This window comes from Pempheris klunzingeri, chromosome 17 (assembly GCF_042242105.1).
Source record: "Pempheris klunzingeri isolate RE-2024b chromosome 17, fPemKlu1.hap1, whole genome shotgun sequence".
In the NCBI taxonomy this organism is placed as follows: Eukaryota; Metazoa; Chordata; class Actinopteri; order Acropomatiformes; family Pempheridae; genus Pempheris; species Pempheris klunzingeri.
In genome coordinates this window covers 4,960,635-4,983,375 of record NC_092028.1, presented here as the reverse complement: position 1 = coordinate 4,983,375, position 22,741 = coordinate 4,960,635, and the positions used below count along the sequence as shown (strand labels likewise).

Here is a 22,741-nt window from a genome sequence, read left to right as displayed (position 1 = left end):
GAGGTGGTAGAAGGAGACGGATTTGATGTGATGACTCGGGTAAACATGCCATCGTGGTTTTAGCACCCGATAAAGCAGGTTGGTCAAAAACACCTTTCTAGATGATCTCCACGTTAGCTATAGGCGCATAAGGGTTGTCAAGCTGCTTTCTTCTCCTTTCTAAAACCATGAACACATGTAAAAACATGCAAGGAGTGAATTAAACAGTGTGTTTGTCTGCTCCAACATAAACTGCAGTCATTATGGCAGCTTAAAGTGCAGTGCGTTGACCCCTCAGGGCCACCGTAGGTCACATTGGATTGCCACTTGCTGCTCACTTTTGTCTTTGGTTCTCTGCCATTAATGTTAATAACAGCAGGTGTTTGTGTGGCAGCAGAAGCCGTCAGCTGTTAAGTGATGTAGCTGTTTTATTCTCATCAAACGTTTTGTTCTATTTTTTCAGTCTACATATTAATTAGAATGTAAGAACACTGTTTTTAAAACAAGATAAGAAAATATGAGAAACTGGAACAAGAGGGGGTTAACAGTGAGGTTACTCTTTAAGCAATACTGCAGTTTTCATGTTGACCAGCACTGTGTGTGACACTGTTCCACTTCAGCCACAAGTTTCCGCTGTGACACAGGATCAGGCCACATCCTGATTTATCACATGGCTGAGGAGCAAAGCACGCACGCATGCATGTCCATGTGTAAACACATCCGCCACTCTGCAAACACATGCATGGATACCCAGGGACAGACCGTGTGGGACAGAGCATCACTCCCTCTGACTCCCAGCAGCCTCTCTCTCCTTCACCGTCACACTCAAGTCTTTCTTTACAGCAGTTGAACTTCGCTCTGTGCCACCGTAACGTCTTTCTGCCACCCAGAATCTACAGCGCTCACCCTCTTCCCCACCTTAAGTCTCGAAAAGTCAGTTCATCAAAACAAAGACACACAATATCACTGTATCAATACATAATCAGACAGTTTAACTTGCAGTAAGAGCCATTTTGTCTATGAAACAAACAAGCAACAACACAAAAAAACACACGATTTTATGATCTATTTTCCTGTTCTCTGTTTACAGCCATTCCAAACCCTAGGCAGGGTGAAAAGGCTGCTGCCACATAGCATGAATGTATTAAAACAACAGGATACCACATTCTAAGATGGCATCCATTCATTCCTATCAAAGTTAGTCAACGATGGCATATGTCATATGTCAGTTTTTGTGGCATTGTTTGGGTCTATAGAGCATTAACTCCATCTCCAGACAAGACAACTGAGAGAACAACGAAAATATGAATTTATCATTTATATCAATATATATTAATATATATATATATATATATATATATATATATATATATATATATACACATTGTTGTCCATAAAGTTGGAATAAATTGTTTTTTACCTCTTCTCATGAAATGATTGTGACAATGTGATTTGTTCTTGATAAATAAAGTGTTTATCTTCTCAACTTTATTGATCAAACTCTTACAAACATATCACCGTGAAACTTAAACCACAATGAACCTTTGCAAACTGTGTATTCTGGCTTTAACAAAATTGGGGATATTGAACAATTATTTCAACTTTATGGGCAACAGTGTGTATTTATTTGTTTTGTAATGATTGTGTATCAGGGCCAGTGTACATCACATGATCTTGTAATGCTGAACTATTGTATCCAAACTGCCACCACACTTGGCCTCCTTCCCTCTGTTATTGTGTTATTTCAGCTTTCCTATTTTCACACTCACATCCATACACCCACCAGTGTTCTGATACACTGACCACATTAGTCCACTAACATACAACCTCCATCACCTCCTCATAGACACACACATTACAGTATGTACATCAGCTAATGGATCATGAACCATATGGCTCCCTACACACTGTTTTGGGTTGACTTGGTTGAGAAATTAGGTCACACACACACGCTTAAAGTTCACAAAACACTTTCACAGTTTGCCCATGAATGATTGCACCACTAATGATGATGATCATTTTAAAATTGGAAATGATATTATGCCAGTTAGACTAACAGCAGGAGCTGATGGATCAGAATACAGGAAGAAGGTGGATAACTTTAACAAAATTGCTCTGGGGACCAGAGGTTCACACGTAGTTCTGTATTTTTAGATATTGAACATAGGGGCTTGAAAGCTGCACTAAGTTTTTACAGGACCCATGCGTTGAATGACTGTGTTTAATGTAAGATATCTCTCATAGTCATGAACCCACACAGAAACATCACCTCCCCTCAGCTCTGTGGAGGGTTTTTAGCATCTTCAAGCTATTTGCTTTGGTTTCACAGCCTGCACCCTCACTGTTTTCAGAGAAACCCACTGTACCCTGCCTGCTCAACACCAGTAGGTTGACGGATACAGTTAGAGACCAGGTATGGTATTCTATCTTTTTTGTCCAATTTTACTGTGGGATCACATTATGGGTTTGTACTGTCAAAAGATGTAAATGTAAAAATATGCGACTTTAATATGCGTCAGAAGCAATGCAACAATGGCCACTACAACTGATTTCTGCAGACTTTCCTACGTGGTGAAAGATCACCACACTCACCTCTGTCTAACTAGTGCATTTTAACTCACAAAGTCAGTCATGCCCAAGTGGAAGCAAACAGTAAACGTTAGGAGCAGTCAACGTCTTTAGTCATTTATAGTGCAGTAAATCAATATCCATGATAGGTGTATGACAACAGGATCTTTCTTATCTCACAATTCTCACCATTTTATTAATACTTCACATACATACACTCAAACACACATTAAAATACACAAAAATCTATGTAAAACAACAAATGAGTAAAATGCAAATTATATATATGAAAAAATTATATATATAATATATATAATATATAGATAATATATTTACTGTAAATAATTATGTAATGCTATAATTGTTATTGACATTGTAAATATAGTAACTAACATAGTTTTGGTTAGTTGTGAGATGGATAAAATATCAGAAAAACCTTTCCATGCATTACAAACCATTACAACACCACTGCAACCAAGTACATTCTCAAAAGACCACCACACAATAACACACAAACAACTGTAGTAGTAAAGTAGCATCAGCAAAAATGAAGTAACGTAGTTAGTATTCATTGCAGTACTGTTTTCATTACATTGAACAGGTATTTGTATTTTTAGTCCACTGTTTCTAAGCTAACTACTTTCCTCACTTTAAGATTACGATTCAAAATGGAGAAAACAGCAATAGAATACAGAGGCCCTGAGAAGCAAGTGAAGAAAAATCTGGTGACCCGTTTTCTAAGTCTGATCTAAACTGTTCTTTCTCCAGTGTTTATGACTTTTGAAAAGATAAAAACAAAAAAAGAAAAATGCTTCTGGCAAAACTTTTGCAGCTATAAATCTGTTTTGTGGCTTTTCTTTCTTAATTGAATCCCTGTGTAAGTTCTGTTCTAACCACACACACACTCACAAGTGTATTTCATACTGACTCATGACATGTCAGGGGAAGGTTGTCATTAGTTTCATCTCTGTGTCTTTCAAATGTCCTTTGTTTGTTCTGGGACCAACTGGATCACTAACAGGATGCCACAGGACCAACAGACGCTGTCGAGGACATAAAAAAGACAATTAGACAAACAGAATGACAGTTAAAGCTGGAGAAGTTGTCGAAACCTCGGCTGTGCCTCTTGTTTTTTTTTCTCTTTTCCTGGTGTTTCATCTTTCCCAAACCATTTGTCCCTGCAATAAACCTTTTAAACTCAACTCCCATCTCCTGTTCATACCTATGGGCAATTTAGAGTCCCCAATTAACCTAACCTAGAATGAGGCCCGTGTACCTGGAGAGAACCCACACAAACACAGCGAGAACAGACAAACTCCACACAGAAAGGCCGCGGGTTCAAACTGTAAACCGTATTTTGCTGGCCAACAGATTTGCACGTGGAACCTTCTTGCTGTGAGGCAGCAGTGCTAACAACTGCACCACCATGCTGCCCCGGATTGATCATAACAAAAGTAAAGGAAAATGAAAAACTAGACAGGATGTGTCGGTGCTCCTACCTGTCTGAGGGTGCCCTCGGTGAGGCAGATCTTGCCGACAGCCCAGATGGGTACTACAACCACGGAGGAGAGGGCCATGGCCCAGCCTAGACAGTAGGCCCAGCGCGGGTACACATACCCGTCGCTGGATGTCAGGGGCTGGTAGTCCAGAAAAGAGCAGATAAAGCAAGCCTTGGAGGGGAACAGCGGAGGAACAAACTAGTACCTCTGGGAACCAAAACATGTTGTACTATCACTGAAGAACTCCCTCAGCGATCTGGAAGCAAACGTTTAACTGTAGTTTTATTGTGTTGCTAATAAACCAAGACATGATGGTATGAAATCATTTGTTTTCACTTCTGGGTCAATATTTCTCAAGTGTCTCAGAATAATTCCTTGTTGCTGAAAGTGAATTTAGGACTAAACTACATTCTAAGCATTCTTATAGCATTAGATAAGATTTGCTATGTAAAGATACAGTGGAGTGATGACCTGAGCAGAGAATGAACTCACACTCACTCTGTAATAGTTGTAATCTGAGTTTCTCTGTCCTTGGGATGGTTAGGTGTGCATGTTAGTGCATGTGAGTCCATGAATTGTTCAGCGAGCTCAGTGAAGCTGAGCCGAAAAACAAGCCAGAGCAGCTGTCCAGTGACAGACTGAGCTAAGCTACTGAGCTAACACAGTAAGAGAGGTTGTCGCCGGCCGTGGAGCCACTGCAAAAGGTGGCGTGGGCACACTTGTTTCGGTCCGAAATGCTGAGATATCTATAAAGACCTTTTAAACTTTATTTCACCAAGAAACAGTACACTCCCTATTAGAGTTGCTGTCTTCTTCTTTAATCACACCTAGAAGTGCAAGGCAGAAATTAAGACGATGTGTTGTAGTGAGTGTTGTGATGTGTTGTTCTGTCACTTGTAGTTTATATGTAGTCAAATATTAAACTGGCAAAATTCAGTGCAGAAAATAGCATTTCCTCAGTGTCTGTAGGTTTTATCTGTGTAGATAAATACTACATAAATAACCTTCCAATGGGTTAGGGTTAGGGTTAGACTGTAAAAAGTCATATGGCTTCAAAAGATACATGAAGGGTTAGGGTTAGTTTTCCTGTTAGTCCTGTAATTGTGCGTCGTCTCAGACTCCTGCAGTCATTGGCAAGTTGTTTCAGACTCCTGCAGCTGCTAACAGTGTTTAACTCACCATGCAGGTCAGAGGGGTGAAGTAACGCCAGCACAGTTTGAAAAGAACCCACGGTCTCTGTCCCGTCATGTCCTCAACTGCATCACACATCTGTTCAGACCCTGCATGACACATTTTTTAAGTATCAATTTATAGGACATGAGACCAATGGAATGGCCTATAATGGCTTACTGAAACCCTATTATACTTTCACTTCTTTTTATCTTACAGCTCTTTGTTTTTTTCTCTTGTTATGTGCTCTGTCAGTATTTTTGCTCTTTTTAGACTCATTGGGAAGTCGAACTATAAACCTGGTGTTTTATGTGAATAAGCATTAAAAGAAAGGTCCATGCCTTAGTCTGTGATTAATACTAGTGGCAACTGTGCATGAATCAGTCTGTGCAGACGTAGCAGCTGCGAGGTTTAACACATATCCCCAATAGTTTGCAGGCCATGAGAGAGTACCACACTACAACAGGGACATTTCTGGGTACAGGAACTATGGCAGAGAAACTCAAATTAGCAATTAGACAAAATCCCAGGATGTGGGTTTTAAATAACACATGATGATTAAAGTTATGTAGATTTTGTGGTTATTGAAAATAAACAACACATACAATTATTGACTTTCTTGCAGGGATGAGAAGATGAGAAGATCAATAACACTCTCATGACTGGAAACAATAGAAATAGAAAGAATATAAGAAACATTTAGTCTCTAGCTCTATAGACCGATAGTAGTATTACACCTGTAAGATTACAGAATAGTCAAAACATGTTGGTGATACCACTTACCAAAGGCCCAGCCGACAGCCACACACTGGGCCAGAGATACGAATAATATACATGCTCCACTAGCGCTATAGTAATCAACCAGCTGGAACAGGTACACTCCTCCCTGGACAACACAGAGCAGGTACATATGTATATGAGCGTCACTTCAAATAGTCCTCCAGGCTGAGAATATGTTGAGTGTTCGCTGGTGTGTTTGGGTGAGGTTACACAGGCGTGTGTTGTACCTGAGCGGTGAGAGGAATCTGTATGATGAAGCAGACAGAGCAGAAGAAGAAGAGGAAGATTTCCCTTCGCCAGGGTTTGCGCATGTGTCCTGGGAACATGTCAATCACTGACGATGTTATAGTTTCCAAACCTGAAAACTAACACACAAAAGCAGGCAGAAAAGATAATAACTTTACCAAAGCATTACATCAGACATGGTGCACATTCTGGCTGGTTCTCCACTGTTGCTCCATATGTGGCCTATTTGATTTAACTTGGATGACGGTCCCTCCATGGGAAACCATTCCAAGACAAGAGTGGGGCATTATTTTAATGACTAAACTAATGGTTACTTTCCCTTAGGTGAAAGAACCCAGTGATGTGGTACATAGATCAGAGGGTGTGGTGAGAATACGGCCAGTCATATCACTGCTGTTGCTGCTGAAACAGCTCTCAAATCACGTTGAAGAACAACAGCAGAAGCTAAACATATGGAGAGATCTTCACCATATAGGTGTCTGGAAGGTGCAAAGCAGCATGACGCACAACCAAAGCTAGTTAGTGGCTTTGCTGCTACATTTATGTTTCTGGAGATATTACGATATTAATTCAGGTCAAGTCATGAATTTGCAGGTTTTATTCAACACAGAGATCTAAATAACAAATTAAGATACAACATGATGTTCATATGGTAAGTGATGGTCACATTTAGAGTAGAATAGATCATGAAGCAGGGAATGCTTTAGACTTTGACTAACCACTCAGAGGTGGTCTTGTTGGAATGAACGCCACTTCTGGCTCCAAACCCAAGATGGCAACGGCCATGAAACCAAGATGGTGACGCCCACAAAGCCAAACTCAATGCTTGAGAACGGCTGTTCACAAACCAATGGGTGACATCACAGTGACTACATCCTCCTCTTATATACAGTCAATGGATTTAATCAAGGTAAATCTGCGCTCTTTGCACTGATGTCTGCAGGGATGTAATGATGTGATGGAGATGCTCTGTTCTTTGTCTAAAGCACAGAAGATTCTTTCTTGCTTTCTCATTCTTTTGGAGTTCTGCATAACTTCACTTAATGTTAAACTAAATGTTAAATGTGGAGACTTATTTTGTATTTTGTGTCCTCTCCGTCTTACCAGTGTGTCCACGCCCAACAGAATGAGCATAGTGAAGAAGCAGACGGCCCACAGCTGAGGCAGAGGCATCATGGCTACAGCCTGAGGAAAAGCAATAAATGCCAGCCCAGGGCCTGGGGAGGCAGAAGACATTTCACTTGTTGTCCTCTCCACTTGCCTTGTATTACATTTTTGTTCTTTCTGAGCAAAAGCGTGAGGGTAAATTTGATTCTCACGTGACAGAGACAGCAGTCTTGGACTGTAAATGATTACCTGATTGGACCACCATGTTGATGGGAACTCCATGTGTGTGTGCCATGAAGCCCAGAACTGAGAAGACTGCGAAGCCAGCAACCAAACTGGTGCAACTGTTGAGCACACACAACCACAGACTGTCCCTGCACACACACACACACACACACACACACACACAGAGCTGAATGTGCTGACAGTCCTCAGACAGAGATCCGGCTGTCCTACTTTTAGACCTCAGGCTGCTACAGCAATCTTATTCTTTCTTATTGCTCATAGAGGAGTCCTTTTCTTTGGGAATTAATGTCCCTCCTATCCTTTGCCATACCTAAGGTATGATTCCTTTTTCTCATGCCACCTTTATCAGTTTCCAGAGGTGTTTCAGGACACCAGCGGTCTTCTTGTAGAGCCTATACAGAATTCCACTGGGCGCTGGGGCTGATGATGTTCTTACCTGTCTTATCACTTTCAAGACCTTGTCCATGAAGGGGCCCTTGTGTCCATCTGTTACTTAGGTGGATTGGTGGCATGTCATTAGCGTAGGTATTCCTCAGGTGCTCCTCCAACTCCCCAACTAGTGCTATAAGGGTCCTGGTCTTTTCCTTCGCAAAGAAGTTTCTGACAAAGATGTATGGGTCTCTGTAGAAGCCAACACTCACTTGTTTTTTCATCGTATGTTGCTTTCTCAGACATTCTGCTCCTTGTAGCTTTGCCAGGCACTGCTTTATTTCTGCCTGGAGGACCTCAGGGCCATTCCTCTGTGCCACAGGGGACTTGTTTCACTGTTTTCTTTCCTGTTCATTAGATTTGTAACAGAGGGCAGCTCTGATAATAAAGCTCACCATATGGGCCTCCATCTTCCATAGCTTGCTCTATGTGATTTCTTTGAGGCGGTGCACCTCCTCCACCACCAGGTGTCGGTGCTCTGCTGGAGATGTCTTTTGCCTGGTTGGCTTCATCTTTCCCAAGCCAAAGCCCCCTCTGCCCTCTCTGACGGTGTTGTGCAAAACTCCAATGAAACAAAACCACAATTGTAACATTTTTGAAGGACTTCCATGTCCTCTAATGCAATTGTATTAGAGGACCTGGTCACCTGTAACAGTTGTTCTTCACTTTGTTATAGCTGCCATGTGTGATTATGGTTCCGGATGCAACACCATAGGAGAATAGGACCTGCGCGCAAGCCTCCATCCACACCTGATTATCAAAGGTGAAAAAACACATGGAATTAGCTCCAACCTTAACCCTAACCCTGAAAAATACCTTTGTAAAGCTGCTTGTGTCACCTGAAGGTCTGCCAGACGAGAAGGATCTGGATACAGGTAGTAGACTACACCCTGCCAGGCTCCTGGCAGTGTCAACCCCCTGACCAGCAGGATGGCCAGCGTCACATAGGGGAACACAGCCGTGAAATACACCACCTGCAATATCAGTGGGATTTCATATATTGCTGGCCAAAACGTCAGATTACAGAGACACTGCTGCTTTGCTCCTCTGAGTAGGTCTGATGTATGAAGAATGTTTCAAATCCACTGTTGTCACACACCTTAAGAGTCCTTCTGCAATGCTGCCAGTAACAGAAACAAAAGCAAACGCTAATGCTGCTTTCATGTCTGATTGGCAAATTGGGTAGAATGAGAATATATCCTATTATGCACTTGTTACAAGTGTTTTCCCAAGATGATTATCCTGCAATGTCAGCACTGCAATTAGAATGGATAAAAAAGAATCCACTGTTTTTATCATGATGTCTGTATGTAGAAGTTGAGCCAAATGTGAGCCTAAAAGTGGGTGTCTTATGTGAGCTGAGCTCTGACAGGGCACTGTTCAACATAAGGAGGTGGAGCTCAGCCCCTGTGGGCTCTGTCCCTCTTTAATCCTGCCTAACCCTGACGCTGGAATGAGTCAGGACAAGTTTAAGAAGTGTCGTAGCCAGAATATGACACAGGCACTCTCAGTGGGTTTTAACCTTAACCCTCAATATTCAACTGGAACCATAAAGTTTCTCTAAACATAACCCAGTCATATACACCAGTGGCACCAATGGCAGTCACATCAGTGATATAGTCTGGGAAACAGTGGCAACACAGCCGCTGATCAAAAACACTTCTGCATTTTGTACTCCCACTACATGAACAGCATATAAACTCATTCTAAAGGAGGCACAGACCTTTCCTGTGGAGCGGACCCCTTTCCAGATGCAGAAGTAGCAGGTCACCCAGCAGGCGAGGAGACACAGCAGCAGCTCCCACTTTACTGCACCAACCTCCTCTATTCCCCCAGACATGGACAGCAGTCCTCTCCTGCATGAGGGCACAGACAGTCAGTGTGTCGTGTGACATTTATTATGTCACATTACAACTCTGACTTACTCCCAGAACTCAGAGACTGAAGACTTGGTGAGATTTCCACGTGTCCCGTTGGCTGTTAGGTTGCCATTGTGTATTGCACTGCTGGTCAGGTCCACACACTTTTCTGTTGATAGGAAGGCAAATTATCAACTTGATTAGTGTTAATCTTCATCTGATCATCAAAATTCCATTTTCACTCTCAGCATACCATTTTTTGTCATTCAAATGAAAATGTTCTGATTTCTTTATCAAAATTCAATCATTTGCAGCCTATGTCTTCAGGGCAATATTAGAATTGAGAGATGAAATTACAAAAATATAACGATGATTCTAAAGGATAACAAACTTTTTTTTGTGGCCACCCTCACACATATTGTACAAATATTGTTCAAATCAAAACTATAGGTATTCATCTCTCAGGTTCCTGTGGATCCTGTGGATCCTGGTCCTGGCCCTGCTGATGTGGTTCTCTGGTTCCTGTGGGTCCTGGTCCCGGTCCCACGGATGTGGTTCTCTGGTTCCTGTGGATCCTGGTCCTGGTTCTGCTGATGTGGTTCTCTGGTTCCTATGGATCCTGGTCCTGGTCCCGCTGATGTGGTTCTCCACCAGCCAATGGATGTGCGTCTGTCCAAGGCTATAGCCTGTCCGTCCTTGGGAGCTGGATCTCTCCTTCACTGTAGTGCTCCCGGAGGTTTCTCTTTTCCCACTGGGTTTTTTGAGTTTTTCCTTCCCGAAGAAGGAGGGTCATAAAGGGCAGGTGATGCCTCGGACTGATCCATTGGCCTCATCGACTGCTGGACTCTTTATTAGATTGCTTGTTTGCTTACACTTGTTTATTTCAGTGAACTTTGTAAAGCACTATGAGACACTCTGTTGTGATATTGGGCTATACAAATAAAATTGAATTGAATTGATAATATCATAATGACTTGGTGGTAAGAGACTGGATAGTTTTGTCTCCTGTTGTTTCTTGTTGTGCAGAAAGTAAAAGAAGGGAAGAATTTTACTCATGAATTGTTGAGGTTAATTCCATCTGCTCTGAAAAGTTGTCTGTGGTCCCAGAAAAAGTTGAAAATATCAATATATTGCATTGAACAATTCGCTGAATTCTTTAACTCCTCTTCTGATTGGTGTTAGATAAACAGCTGAGTGTGCTCCTAAATCAGAAACATCTAAATAGTTCTGTGGGAACACAGTATGTTTTATCTATTTGTTTAGATAAAGGCTTTTTGTCAGTCACGGCTTCATTCAGGCATGACGGACATGAAAACATACACACTGTGGTGACTAAGCACCCTGTGATCTGAGCCAGCGAGAAAGTGGCACTTCAAAGGCGCAGTGTGTAGGATGTAGTGGCATCTAGGGGTTGAGGCTGAAGATTGCAACCAACAGAATACCCTTCACCTCACTCCCCCCTTCAGAGAAGGTGCTGTAACCAATGAGGATTCACCCTCCCTCGCTTTGTTATCGTGCAAAGTATTCTTCTTCGTCTTCCACGCCATAAAGTTGTGCTCTTTTTAATTCACTATATGTCCGCTCACCCTTATTCCACACTGACCTGTGTTCCAGGGATTGCTGCAGGTGGTCCAGGGCAGAGGATCTCTGAAACAGTGGATGAGGTAGAAAAGGACCCAGGCCAGGATAATGCTGTAGAGTCTTGCATACAGTTGGATGACTATGATAGAATAGCCAATACCTGGAGAAGAGAAAACATCCAAAATATCTTAGATTAAGGTCTAATTTGATATGGCACTGAGAAATATGAAATATGAAAAATATGAAAATGTGGCAGTGAGTTCTGTCCAACATCCAAAAGCTTTTTATGTCAATGACTGAGATGAACATGTAAACACTTGAGTAAACACCTTTTGCAGCATATTCATCACCAGAGCAACATTGGAACAAGGTTAGCAAAACTGATTACCCTGAGCCAGCGGGCAGAGCTTGGTCCAGCAGGTGACGGCTCCCTCCTGAGTGTACTGACCGATGACAGTCTCCAGCAGGAAGAGCGGCACGCCACACAGCACAGCGAAGAGACAGTAGGGAAACAGGAAGGCACCTGCACACACAGGGATACACCTGGCACCAGTGACACTGTGCAATAGGATGAGTAGTGACTTAGCATTGATAAAAAAGTTCCTGATTAATCAATTAATATGTTGTCTATAACTGTCTATGGCATCTGTGTAATGCCAGAAAGAATGAAAAATGTCCCTGAAAACTTTTCAGAGCCTGACATGACATGACGAAGACATTCAGTTGATACAAGATGAAAATATAAAGCAAACAATAGACTCATCAAATACTCTAGCAATTCTATCAGCTCTAATCCAATTCACAGTCAATAAGAATTTCTAGTGTGCATGATAGATGGATATAGGCCTACTGAATGTGAGAGAGTAGTCACTATTAACATGTAGATGTATAGCAAATACAGTAGCAATGTACAGCTGAGTCTGATGGGAAAGTCATTAGTCATTAGCGTGGTGCTCCCGGAGGTTTCTCTTTTCCCACTGGGTTTTTTGAGTTTTTCCTTCCCGAAGAAGGAGGGTCATAAAGGGCAGGTGATGCCTCGGACTGATCCACCGGACTGATCCATTGGCCTCATCGACTGCTGGACTCTTTATTAGATTGTTTGTTCGCTTACACTTGTTTATTTCAGTGAACTTTGTAAAGCACTATGAGACACTCTGTTGTGATATTGGGCTATACAAATAAAATTGAATTGAATTGAATTAGCAAGTAATGGATAATAAACCAAAGTAGTGAATAAATAAAAATGTTGACCTGACGCCAGTTAGGGGAACATGAATGTTTATACGCTTGCACTATATACAGTATACTGACTCTGTGTGCTCTGTCTCACCTCCTCCATTCTTATAGCACAGGTAGGGAAACCTCCACACGTTGCCCAAGCCCACCACATTGCCTGCTGCTGCCAGAATATATTCCCTTTTCTTGCTCCACTGTTCCCTCTTTTCCACTTTGGTCTCCATCTCTGTCTTCAGTGCCCTGATCAGTACTGTCAGCACACACCCTTGAAGACTGGCTGTGCAGCCCACGGCTATGGCAAGCAGGTTTTTACTTGTTTGTTTAACTCAGTTGTTTGTTTAACGCAGTAGGGTGATGCAGGAGAACAATTCAATTCTATGTCAATTTGAATGTTGGGCACATGCAGCTAAAAGCCAGTTGTTCAGTGCCAACAACCTGCTGAATCTCTTAACTCCTCCTCTGAGTGGTGGTGGAGGGCCAAAGAGAAACTCTTCACTATTCAAGGAGCTGAGTGTGTTCATAGATCAGTAAAATATTCTTTCAGCAGTTGATTAGGTATCAGTTTCATTCAGGCATGACTGCAGAAAACAGAAAACAGAACCAATGATTGAGAGATAAAAGTACCATGACAGGATGGAAGAGGAGTGTTTCTGTTCTGTCACATGCTGTATGTACGTAAAAATATCAATATATTGCCTTGAATATTGGCACGGGCAGCTGAAAGTCAGGTGTTCAGTGCCAACAAGCTGCTAAATCCCTGAACTCAACACAAAAATGTGTTCCTAGATCATTAAATCAATCAATCAATCAATATACTTTATTAATCCACATGACATCTGTCACCCGGTGTGTTAGAGGGAGCAGAGAGGGAGAGGCAGAGCAGCGCTGGGTTAAGAATACCATGATGGCATGGAAGAGGAGTGTTTCTGTTCTGTCACATACTGTATGTTAAGTATTAGCAGGACGTTGTGCATAAGAGATGAAGATTGAGATAATGAATCTAGTGACTAAGCACCCTGTCATTATCTTGTTTATCCATTATGTTCATTATGTGACAGGGAGGGCCATTACGTGAAAAAAAAGAGTCAATGTGACTGTAGCTGTTCATGGATCACTTAACTTACCCAAAACTTATGAAACAAGTTAGAGTGATTATGAGTAAAGCAGCGGGCTGATATTCATCACATTTTTTAGAAATTGCACTCTGTGGTTTAATGCAGGGGATAATCATAAGGACGAATGCCTGGAATGTATCAAACAGTTTATGTCTGATACATTCCAAGCATTTCTCCTTATGCTCCTTCTCTGGTTACCAAACACCAGATAAGGTAGTGTGGTATATAACGATGCCTCTGTGAGGCCCAACTGAGGAAAAGCTCTCTTCAGTCACTGTGAACAGTTCGAGCATAAACAAACGTGGATTCAGACAGAACTCTACATGGGTCACAGGGTCATACATCTGCAGATCCTGCTTCTGTCAGGCCGAAAAATAGTGTTATAGTTCTCTAAAGCAACAGAGGCTTGGATGTGATACCGTAGGCATTGCTATAAAGTTTTTTTTTTATTTCAGAGTAGAGCCCCTGCTTTGATTGCCTTACTCCCCGTGCACCAACCAGACTGCATCAGTGTTCATTTAGGTTAATTTGATGCAGAATGAGCAACATGAATAGATCAGACTGCAGCATCCCAGAAGCCAGAGGTTTACTATGTGTCAGTTGAGTTTTGGTCAACAAGGCCCCAGCAGAAAAATGTTGGGGTTCACATAACTAAATAATATGGCCATGGTGTCACCAGCTTTTATATGGATCAGTTTATACGTCAGATGAAAACACTATGTGGCACACTTTTGTAAAACAACTGAACGGTGCCTTGTCTAGTGTCTTGGGACATCAATCATGGTCAAATTAAGTGCAATGCATAATCAATAATGAGACCACTGCCCCTACTATATCTCACCCCACTGTCAGAGCCCCCTGATGCACTGAAAGTCATTCAGACACACCTCCTGGCTTAGCTGTACAAGATAAACATGCTGGATGATGATGATTATTTGACCATGTGCTATGGCAGAAACTTCAAAAGCCTTGGCTCTACTTCTGTTACAAGAGCAGCCCCCTCTCCCTGTCACAATGGAAAGTGCAGTGGGTCCTAATGATATTAGCTGTTCCAATACTTCTAACAGTGTGTTTAAGGTGCTGCGGTGAGGATGAAGCACCACAGTGTAGAGCCTTTAAAAGCTCTCTAGGATTTATCCACAAATGGATCTGCAGCTGGGAATGAACTTAAAGATAAACATTTATGTGGATATGAATCAGTGAGGGAAGGTTTGTGAATCTGAAATGACAAAAGTCTCGAGGAGAAAGAGCAGACAGTGCAGTCTGTTCTGTAAAAGGACCGAGAGGAGGAGTGTGGAAGACTGCAGCACGCAGCTACAGCAGATAGAAATCTATTGTACACAGTTTATTTCTGTATTCTCTCCAAGTTCTTTCCACTGTGGAAAGAAGGGAGGACATTAGTAAATATCATCCATTTAAGAAAACAATTAATTCGTTTGGTAAAGACAGCTGTTAAGACAATGCTTCTATATTATGTGTAACGCTTACCGATTTGTAACATCTTTACTCAACTCAGAATGTGAAAAACAGTAATGTGACAATTAACGTTTGGATTGCGACTGTATGAACATCAAATGTAGTGCACGCCATTTAGGGTCTGAGCTGCACAATTCTACTATTAGTGGGCAAGACTGGTCCAAACAACCTGATAAAAAAATGGAGGTCATCAATCAAAAACCTTTGCAAAATGGGATTCGCTGGAAATTGGCCATAACAAAAGCTGTCTTAAAGCAGTCGTGAGTGGGGACATCCAGCACTGTGTCCTGAACACGCATTCAAGGTTTTGTTCAAATCTGATGAAGGGGGGCAGAAGTATGGCTACTGAAATGCTGCATATATAATATCATGAAACAGGTTTGGGGTCATTAGAACTTCTTCCTTCTGTTGACCATGAAAGGGCTGATGTTTGTTTCCTCTTCTGAATATACTGTATTGTACTAAATGTGGATATGAATAGGTGTGTGTTGTACTGGCGTATTTTTTGTCCTGCTGTCTGAACCCAGCTTCCACCTTCCCAGTAAACACTACGAAATAGATAGTGGCTATCTGCAGCCTCTGTTTGAATATACTATGTCATGACACTCCACAGGGAAATGAGTTCTAACAATGAAATGAGTAAGGTAACTTGTCCTGTGGGACAGCGGCTGCTACTCCCCTTTCCACCTCCTTTTATTGTATTTTCACACTCACTGTAGATACTAATGGTGTGTGTGAGAAAAAACATTTCAGCTCACTAGAAAAAAGATTTAATCTCACAAGGAAAAAGATTTAAATTTCAGAAAATGCTAAAACAAACTATCTAACCACAACATACAACATTTTGCTCTGAAACCTTGGAAAGTCAATTCTTGGTTGTGGCTGTTGAATAACTGAAATGTTACATATAACATATCCACTGACTAAAGTTCCATCTTAACCAACAGATTGAAGAGAAAATGAAAAAGATAATAATTGGAGGGGGGGGGCGGATGGAAGTTGAGATTTGCTTATCATTTGGGAAGATAAGAATAAGAATGAACTATGTGTAGGACATGTTTTCTTCGTTACTTTGAGTCATTAATCATGTAATCTCCTCTACAGGAAATGGATCAGAGTTCAGTCAGTGGTCACCGGGCTGGTTTCTTCATACTGGGCGAGCTGCAAAAAAGAGAATAGAGAAAATATCATCAATTTGTAGCACATGAGCTCTTTTGAGGATATAGCCATGCTGTTCATTTCTTGTTTTACTTGACTGGAAACAGTATGTTGCAATGGCATCACCAGCAGTACCAGTAATTCTCAGACAGGACTCTGCCCACCCTGTTCTAATAATTCTACACTTTCACAGAATATGTCTGGCGTAACACACTTTCCAGTGGACAGTCATTGTGGTGTAATCATTCAGCCGTAAAGTGAAGTCTGCCTGAAACTCTGAGTTGCAGCAACTTATTTCTAATTGACCTAAAAGGTTATCACAACTTTCTTTGTGTTTCTGTGTGTTTCCCTTTTCCCCTGTCTATCGCCCTCTGTCCCCCTGTCTATCTCTGTGTCCCCCTGTCTATCTCCCTCTGTCCCCCTGTCTATCTCCCTGTGTCCCCCTGTCTATCTCTGTGTCCCCCTGTCTATCTCCCTCTGTCCCCCTGTCTATCTCTGTGTCCCCCTGTCTATCTCCCTCTGTCCCCCTGTCTATCTCCATCTGTCCCCCTGTCTATCTCCCTCTGTCCCCCTGTCTATCTCCCTCTGTCCCCCTGTCTATCTCCCTGTGTCCCCCTGTCTATCTCTGTGTCCCCCTGTCTATCTCCCTGTGTCCCCCTGTCTATCTCTGTGTCCCCCTGTCTATCTCCCTCTGTCCCCCTGTCTATCTCTGTGTCCCCCTGTCTATCTCCCTCTGTCCCCCTGTCTATCTCTGTGTCCCCCTGTCTATCTCCATCTGTCCCCCTGTCTATCTCCATCTGTCCCCCTGTCTATCTCCCTCTGTCCCCCTGTCTATCTCTGTGTCCCCCTGTCTATCTCCCTGTGTCCCCCTGTCTATCTCCCTCTGTCCCCCTGTCTATCTCGTTGTGTCCCCGTCTATCTCTGTGTCCCCCTGTCTATCTCCCTCTGTCCCCCTGTCTATCTCTGTGTCCCCCTGTCTATCTCTGTGTCCCCCTGTCTATCTCCCTCTGTCCCCCTGTCTATCTCTGTGTCCCCCTGTCTATCTCCCTCTGTCCCCCTGTCTATCTCTGTGTCCCCCTGTCTATCTGTCCCTCTCTCTGTGTTCTCCTCTGTGTCTGTGGTGTTGGTGTGGCTCTCTCTCTCTCTCTCTCTCTCTCTGTCTAACACATTATGCTCTACACATAGAGGTAAATACAGAATTCAGTAATTGATGAAAAAGGGAAGACCATGAAAAGTATCAGAAACAGAGTCTGCTTTCATTAAAATCAGAAGGATTCTAACTTTAACTGGAAGCAAAACCATTGACCCTGACATCTTGTATAACTTGTGAAATCCATGAAGAAGACCAGAACCTTTAGGGAAAAGAACCAGATTTACCAAAGTGTACAAAGCACTTGGAAGGGGTGAGCCTCAGCATTCTGTTCACTGATTGAGGCTCATTTCTTACATAAAGACATGATGCCAGGAGGACTTGGTGAGGGAACTCAAACTCTGGCTACAGCTCCAGTTGGAATGAGTTGACACTATAGTGAAGTATGTAAGTATGAGAGGATGAGACTGCATTCCCAGCATGGGAGGTTCTCTGATACATTGACCAGCTGGAGCTGAGACTGAAACTGGGAGTCTATCCAGAAAAAAAGCTGGAATGTATGGAGACCACAGGGTCAATCCAAACAGCCATTTATAAATCTTAAGTGGGAACAGACGTGTGAATGTGTGTGTGTGTGTGTGTGTGTGTGTGAAAGAGTTCATGCTTGAATGTCTGTTAATCTGACCTGTATGTGCAAAATCCAGGGGTCGGTGCAAGTGTAGCAGGGTGTTTACTATCTGAGCTGTGCAGTTATCCATCCTTCAGTCTATAAACATTCCCAAATGTGTGTGTGTTGGACAGAGATTCAGCAGCCCACTTCTTCCTCTCAACATTCTTTTAAATATTTACGACAGCCAACCAGAGAGGGTTGTCTTCAGGTCAGCTGCCATCACAAACCAATCAAAGAGGCAGAGCCCTGCCAAGGGGATGTACACAATGAGAAGGCCTGTGGTGGGAAAGTCAGACACACTTCTGCCATGTTCTGATCCGTCAGATCTGAAATTGAAGTCTCAGATTTCACATTGTATGAAAAACTTCATACAGAAATAGATATCAGACATTCTGCTCTGTTCAATTCATTACGTTAATGAAAAATAGTAAAAAAAAATCAGACAGGGAAGCACAAAGACACGTGACACTACTTTCTTTTTTTTTAAAGAGAGAAAAAAGGGATCAAATGGTGAAATTAAGATGACCTTTGTTTGACAACAAAGACGCAGGAAACAACAAGGACATGCACAAAGGCAAGACACATAACACTTGTATTTGTTTAAATAAAAGGAAAAGGGATTGAATGGTGCTCATAGATAGCAGACAACAAAGAGCCAGGGAACACCCACAAAAGCACAACACCTTACTCTGTTTCATTTGGACAAAAAGAGAAAGAAAAAAGGATTGAATATCAAGATAACTTCTGTCACAAAAAGCACTTGCCATATGGAAAAACCAACGATCCTGTCTGTGGCCCAAAGGCCTGTATTAAAGGTCTTGCTGCCTCCTTTTGGGTTTAACTCAGGTTGTCTGGTATGACCAGCAAGAGCTCTTGAAGCAGTTTATCTTATTTGATGAACTACTTGCATGATTCTTGCAAATTGTGGGTTGTATCCACATGGCTGAGTAAAAGCAACCACTAAACAATTATAATGTAATATGATCACTATGGTAACCTATACCATATAACTAACTAACTTCAAAGGATCCGTTTTAAACATGTCAGCCTACTGACCAGTCAGATCACTAGAAAGGAGAAAGGAGTCATCCTGACATAGACACTGCTGTTGATTTATGTAATAAGGTGATAGCATGACAAACACTAGAGACATTGTTAATGCGCAGTAGAATCATTTTGCTTTAAATCTAATGATATCAGATAGAGGAAATTGTTCATACACAAACATTGTAGCCATTCTGGATTTAAAATGGGCAATTTACTGCATTTTTCATACTCATTCTAGGCTGCAGCATGAGGATACACATGCACATACATGTGAGTGGTGCAATACACCTTGCTGTAAAGCGTTTCACCTGTGGAAAATCTCCTCCACTGCAGCCTTCCTCCACCTGCTTCACTGTTTCCTGAATGGGTGGAGTTCTGGATTCCATGTAGACGGCCAGCTCACCTGTGACAAACCTTTTCGGGCTGGCCTCACATAGATGCTTCCAATAGTTTATCTGTGTTCATATGTACGTTTCCTTTTGTTTAACCCTAGAACACTAACCTAACAGTTAGTAACACCATCACTAACGTCGGGTATGTTTTACCCGATATAATATACCCGATAAAAAAATACATCTCATCAAAATATATTAAAGTACAACAATACATAGCAAATTGAAGAACTCTTCTTTTATTTTCTCCTATACAACATCTCATAAAACGAAAAACTGGTATCAACCCTATAAAAAGGCTCTAAAATTAGCGAACACGTCCTTAAAAAAAAAGAAGACACACAATGAAAATCACGTGACCACAATCACGTGGGTGAAAATCACCCGGCGTTAGTGTTCTAGGGTTAAAACGCTTATATGGCAGATTTATCAGTGTATGATTAATTTGTTGTACTGTTTGACTCAGAGGTAGTTAGGTTACTTCTTGTTTCCAAAGATTACACTGTAATTGTTTTGAAGATAAACTGCCTTTGTTGAATTATTACTTCTTGAGATTAGGAATGTTTATGTCTAGTGTAATATTATTTATTATCCTTTTTCTTCTGGCAGACAACCTACTTAAACTATCGGCAATAAATGAGTGGACTGGAACTAAACTATTCTAAACTATCCTTAAAAGATTCATTTATTCATTTATCTTAATATTCAACATGGTCCTTTAACCTGGAGCAGATCATTCATTCCTACCTCTATCTTCCAAGAACTGCAAGACACGCTATGGGAGCATGACATCTCTATGAGTCACCATGACCTTAATCTTTCTTTGCTACCTGCACTTAGTCGTCTTTACTCCCGTCCACCACCCCATGGCTCTCTGATGCCAACACCACTGTAAGGCCCAAGTCAACCCAGGCAATGCAGACCAGTGGGAATTCTAATATACACCAACCATAAAGAGGATCAGGAGCCTCAACATACACATTTCATGTTGAGCTACCTTTGGATCTGCCAAATAAGCAGTGTGACCATTATCATCATTATCAGACAGTTGGAGTGAAACGTCAACCGTCTCTGCCCTTTCTTGGACAACAGGACCCCAGACTTGCTGTCGCACCCTCCTCTCAGAGGTGTGAACCTCTCCAGGGGAATACACTTTTAGTTTCTCATGTCTTGAGACCTGCTCTAAGTTTCCTTTAATCCTGGTGTATCGAGAACATTGACTTCCAGGCAGCACCCTGGACAAAGAGTATCTATACCTAAACCAACTCCTGCCTCTCAACCTACTCAGCTGGCACTTCCCCCACCTGCACCACCTCCTTCCTATGCACAGGCTACTTATGCACATCCTCACCCAGCTGGAAATCTTCCTGAGCCTCCATACATGCAGCCTCATGCACCTTTGAGCAGCCGCCTACAGTTGCTGCTGATCAACTGTCCTCACAGCCTCAAACTGCTTCAGCTAATTACTATTTGTGTCGTCACACTGCTCCTCCTTCTCTGAGTGTTCAGAGTGCAGACATCACTCACCAGCCAGTGAAACACACTGGACACCAGTATAGACTATGTAGGAGAAAGTGTATGATAAAGGGACATGTATAGTAGCATCAGCAAAAAGGATTCAAAACATCTGTGTGTCAGTATTCGTGGTCAGAATAAATGATTCCTAGTTACACATGAAAATGTCACGGCATTACCTAAAGTCCCTGTATCCCAACTGGCCGTACTCCGTGCCAAACTCTGTTTCTGTCCTCCTCAATCAAAACGTTGGGGGGGAAGTCTAAACAATGCCTTGGCTATCAAACACATCAGAATGTGGAAGAGAACGCTGGCAGTGAGCCTAATCTGGAAAAAAACATTTCCCAATAGGCTAGCAGGAAGCGCGGCAGGTCGAGAGCAGGCCAATTAGGGCTGACGTGCTTTTCTGTGTGACCTCACAGGACCTGGAAGAAACAACAGGGCTTCCAAATATTGTTTGTCCTGCGTTCTGTATGTCTAGCCTTACTCAGGGAGCAGAGGGCAAGAGATATGCTAAAATATTCATCTTAAAATATCAAAATGATTACACCTGTCTTGTTATGAGAATGTAAAGTATGGGCCCCTTTTTCACAGTTTAGCTTCATCAGTCCCAGCAGAACTCTGGTGTTCCATCAATTGTTTAAGTGTGTCTCACACAGTCATGGGCTGGTATGTATAGAGCTGCTCAGACTCCAATATTGGTCGTGAAGCAATTATCCCCCCCAGAAGAGTTCAGAGATGAATAAGAAGACAGAGGAAAGACCAATTTGAATAATTCTAAATATATGAATATACTTTATACTGTATAAGTGAACTTTTTAAAATCCCTGTAAATTAGTTCTCCAAATTGGAAAGACAGAAACAAACATGGAAGTGACGAACATCATGACACTTAATAGCTCCACCACAGATGGTCCACACTTAAAATGCGATGGGATGGTATACTATTGGCAATATCATTGTTATTACTATATTGTTGTTACTGTTGCTGCTGTTGACACATGACCCATGTTTCTTTTTGTTTTTTCTTTTTGCTTGTGTTTTGACAGACATCTTTTTGTTATTTTTTTAATGAATTTTTATAATGTTTTTAGTTTATCATTTACAGACTGCCAAACTCTGAGTAAGGACCAGACCAAGAGTTTCCCTTACTCCATATTTCAGTAAATTTGTGTGAAAACATTTTGTTTAGATTTGGCTCCCCTTGTAATGTCATAAGGAGATCTGTGATGATGTGACCTCCTAAATCCACGTTTGCTATCTTTCATGCTGCATTTCAGCTCTGTACACCACCACAATGGTGCATGAGACCATTGTGGTGGTGTACGTGTGCAAATTAAAGCTGCACACATTCAGCTTTAATTTGAGGGTATTTCCATCCAAATCAGGTGAACGGTGTAGGAATTACAACACATTTTATATGTGCCCTCCACCTTTTTAAGGGACCAAAAGTAATTGGACAAACCAACACAATCAAAAATCAAATTTTCACTTTTAATATTTGGTTGCAAATCCTTTGCAGTCAATGACAGCCTGAAGTCTTGAACCCATAGCCATCACCAGACACTGGGTTTCGTC

General features: G+C 41.9%; 1 protein-coding gene across 1 annotated transcript; it reads right to left on the bottom strand.

Moving 5' to 3' along the window:
- Positions 1-3,485: 3,485 nt before the first annotated feature.
- Positions 3,486-12,924, bottom strand: LOC139216292 (sodium- and chloride-dependent betaine transporter-like). The gene is made up of 14 exons (XM_070847382.1): positions 12,795-12,924; positions 11,853-11,987; positions 11,487-11,624; positions 9,950-10,052; positions 9,748-9,880; positions 8,864-8,998; positions 8,671-8,774; positions 7,599-7,723; positions 7,347-7,459; positions 6,224-6,361; positions 6,000-6,102; positions 5,226-5,326; positions 4,047-4,217; positions 3,486-3,590 (listed from the first exon to the last, which is right to left on the bottom strand). The coding sequence occupies exons 1-14, from the start codon at positions 12,922-12,924 to the stop codon at positions 3,486-3,488; spliced, it is 1,734 nt and encodes a 577-aa protein (XP_070703483.1).
- Positions 12,925-22,741: the final 9,817 nt, after the last annotated feature.

What these genes read in the sequence shown, in the direction of transcription:
- LOC139216292 (XM_070847382.1), bottom strand. Translation starts at nt 12,924, where the DNA reads ATGGAGACCAAAGTGGAAAAGAGGGAACAGTGGAGCAAGAAAAGGGAA. An exon ending in GCTCTGCCCGCTGGCTCAGG is followed by an intron (nt 11,625 to 11,852) that starts GTAATCAGTTTT and finishes TCTCTTCTCCAG; the next exon opens with GTATTGGCTATTCTATCATA. An exon ending in CAACATGGTGGTCCAATCAG is followed by an intron (nt 7,460 to 7,598) that starts GTAATCATTTAC and finishes CTGCCTCCCCAG; the next exon opens with GCCCTGGGCTGGCATTTATT.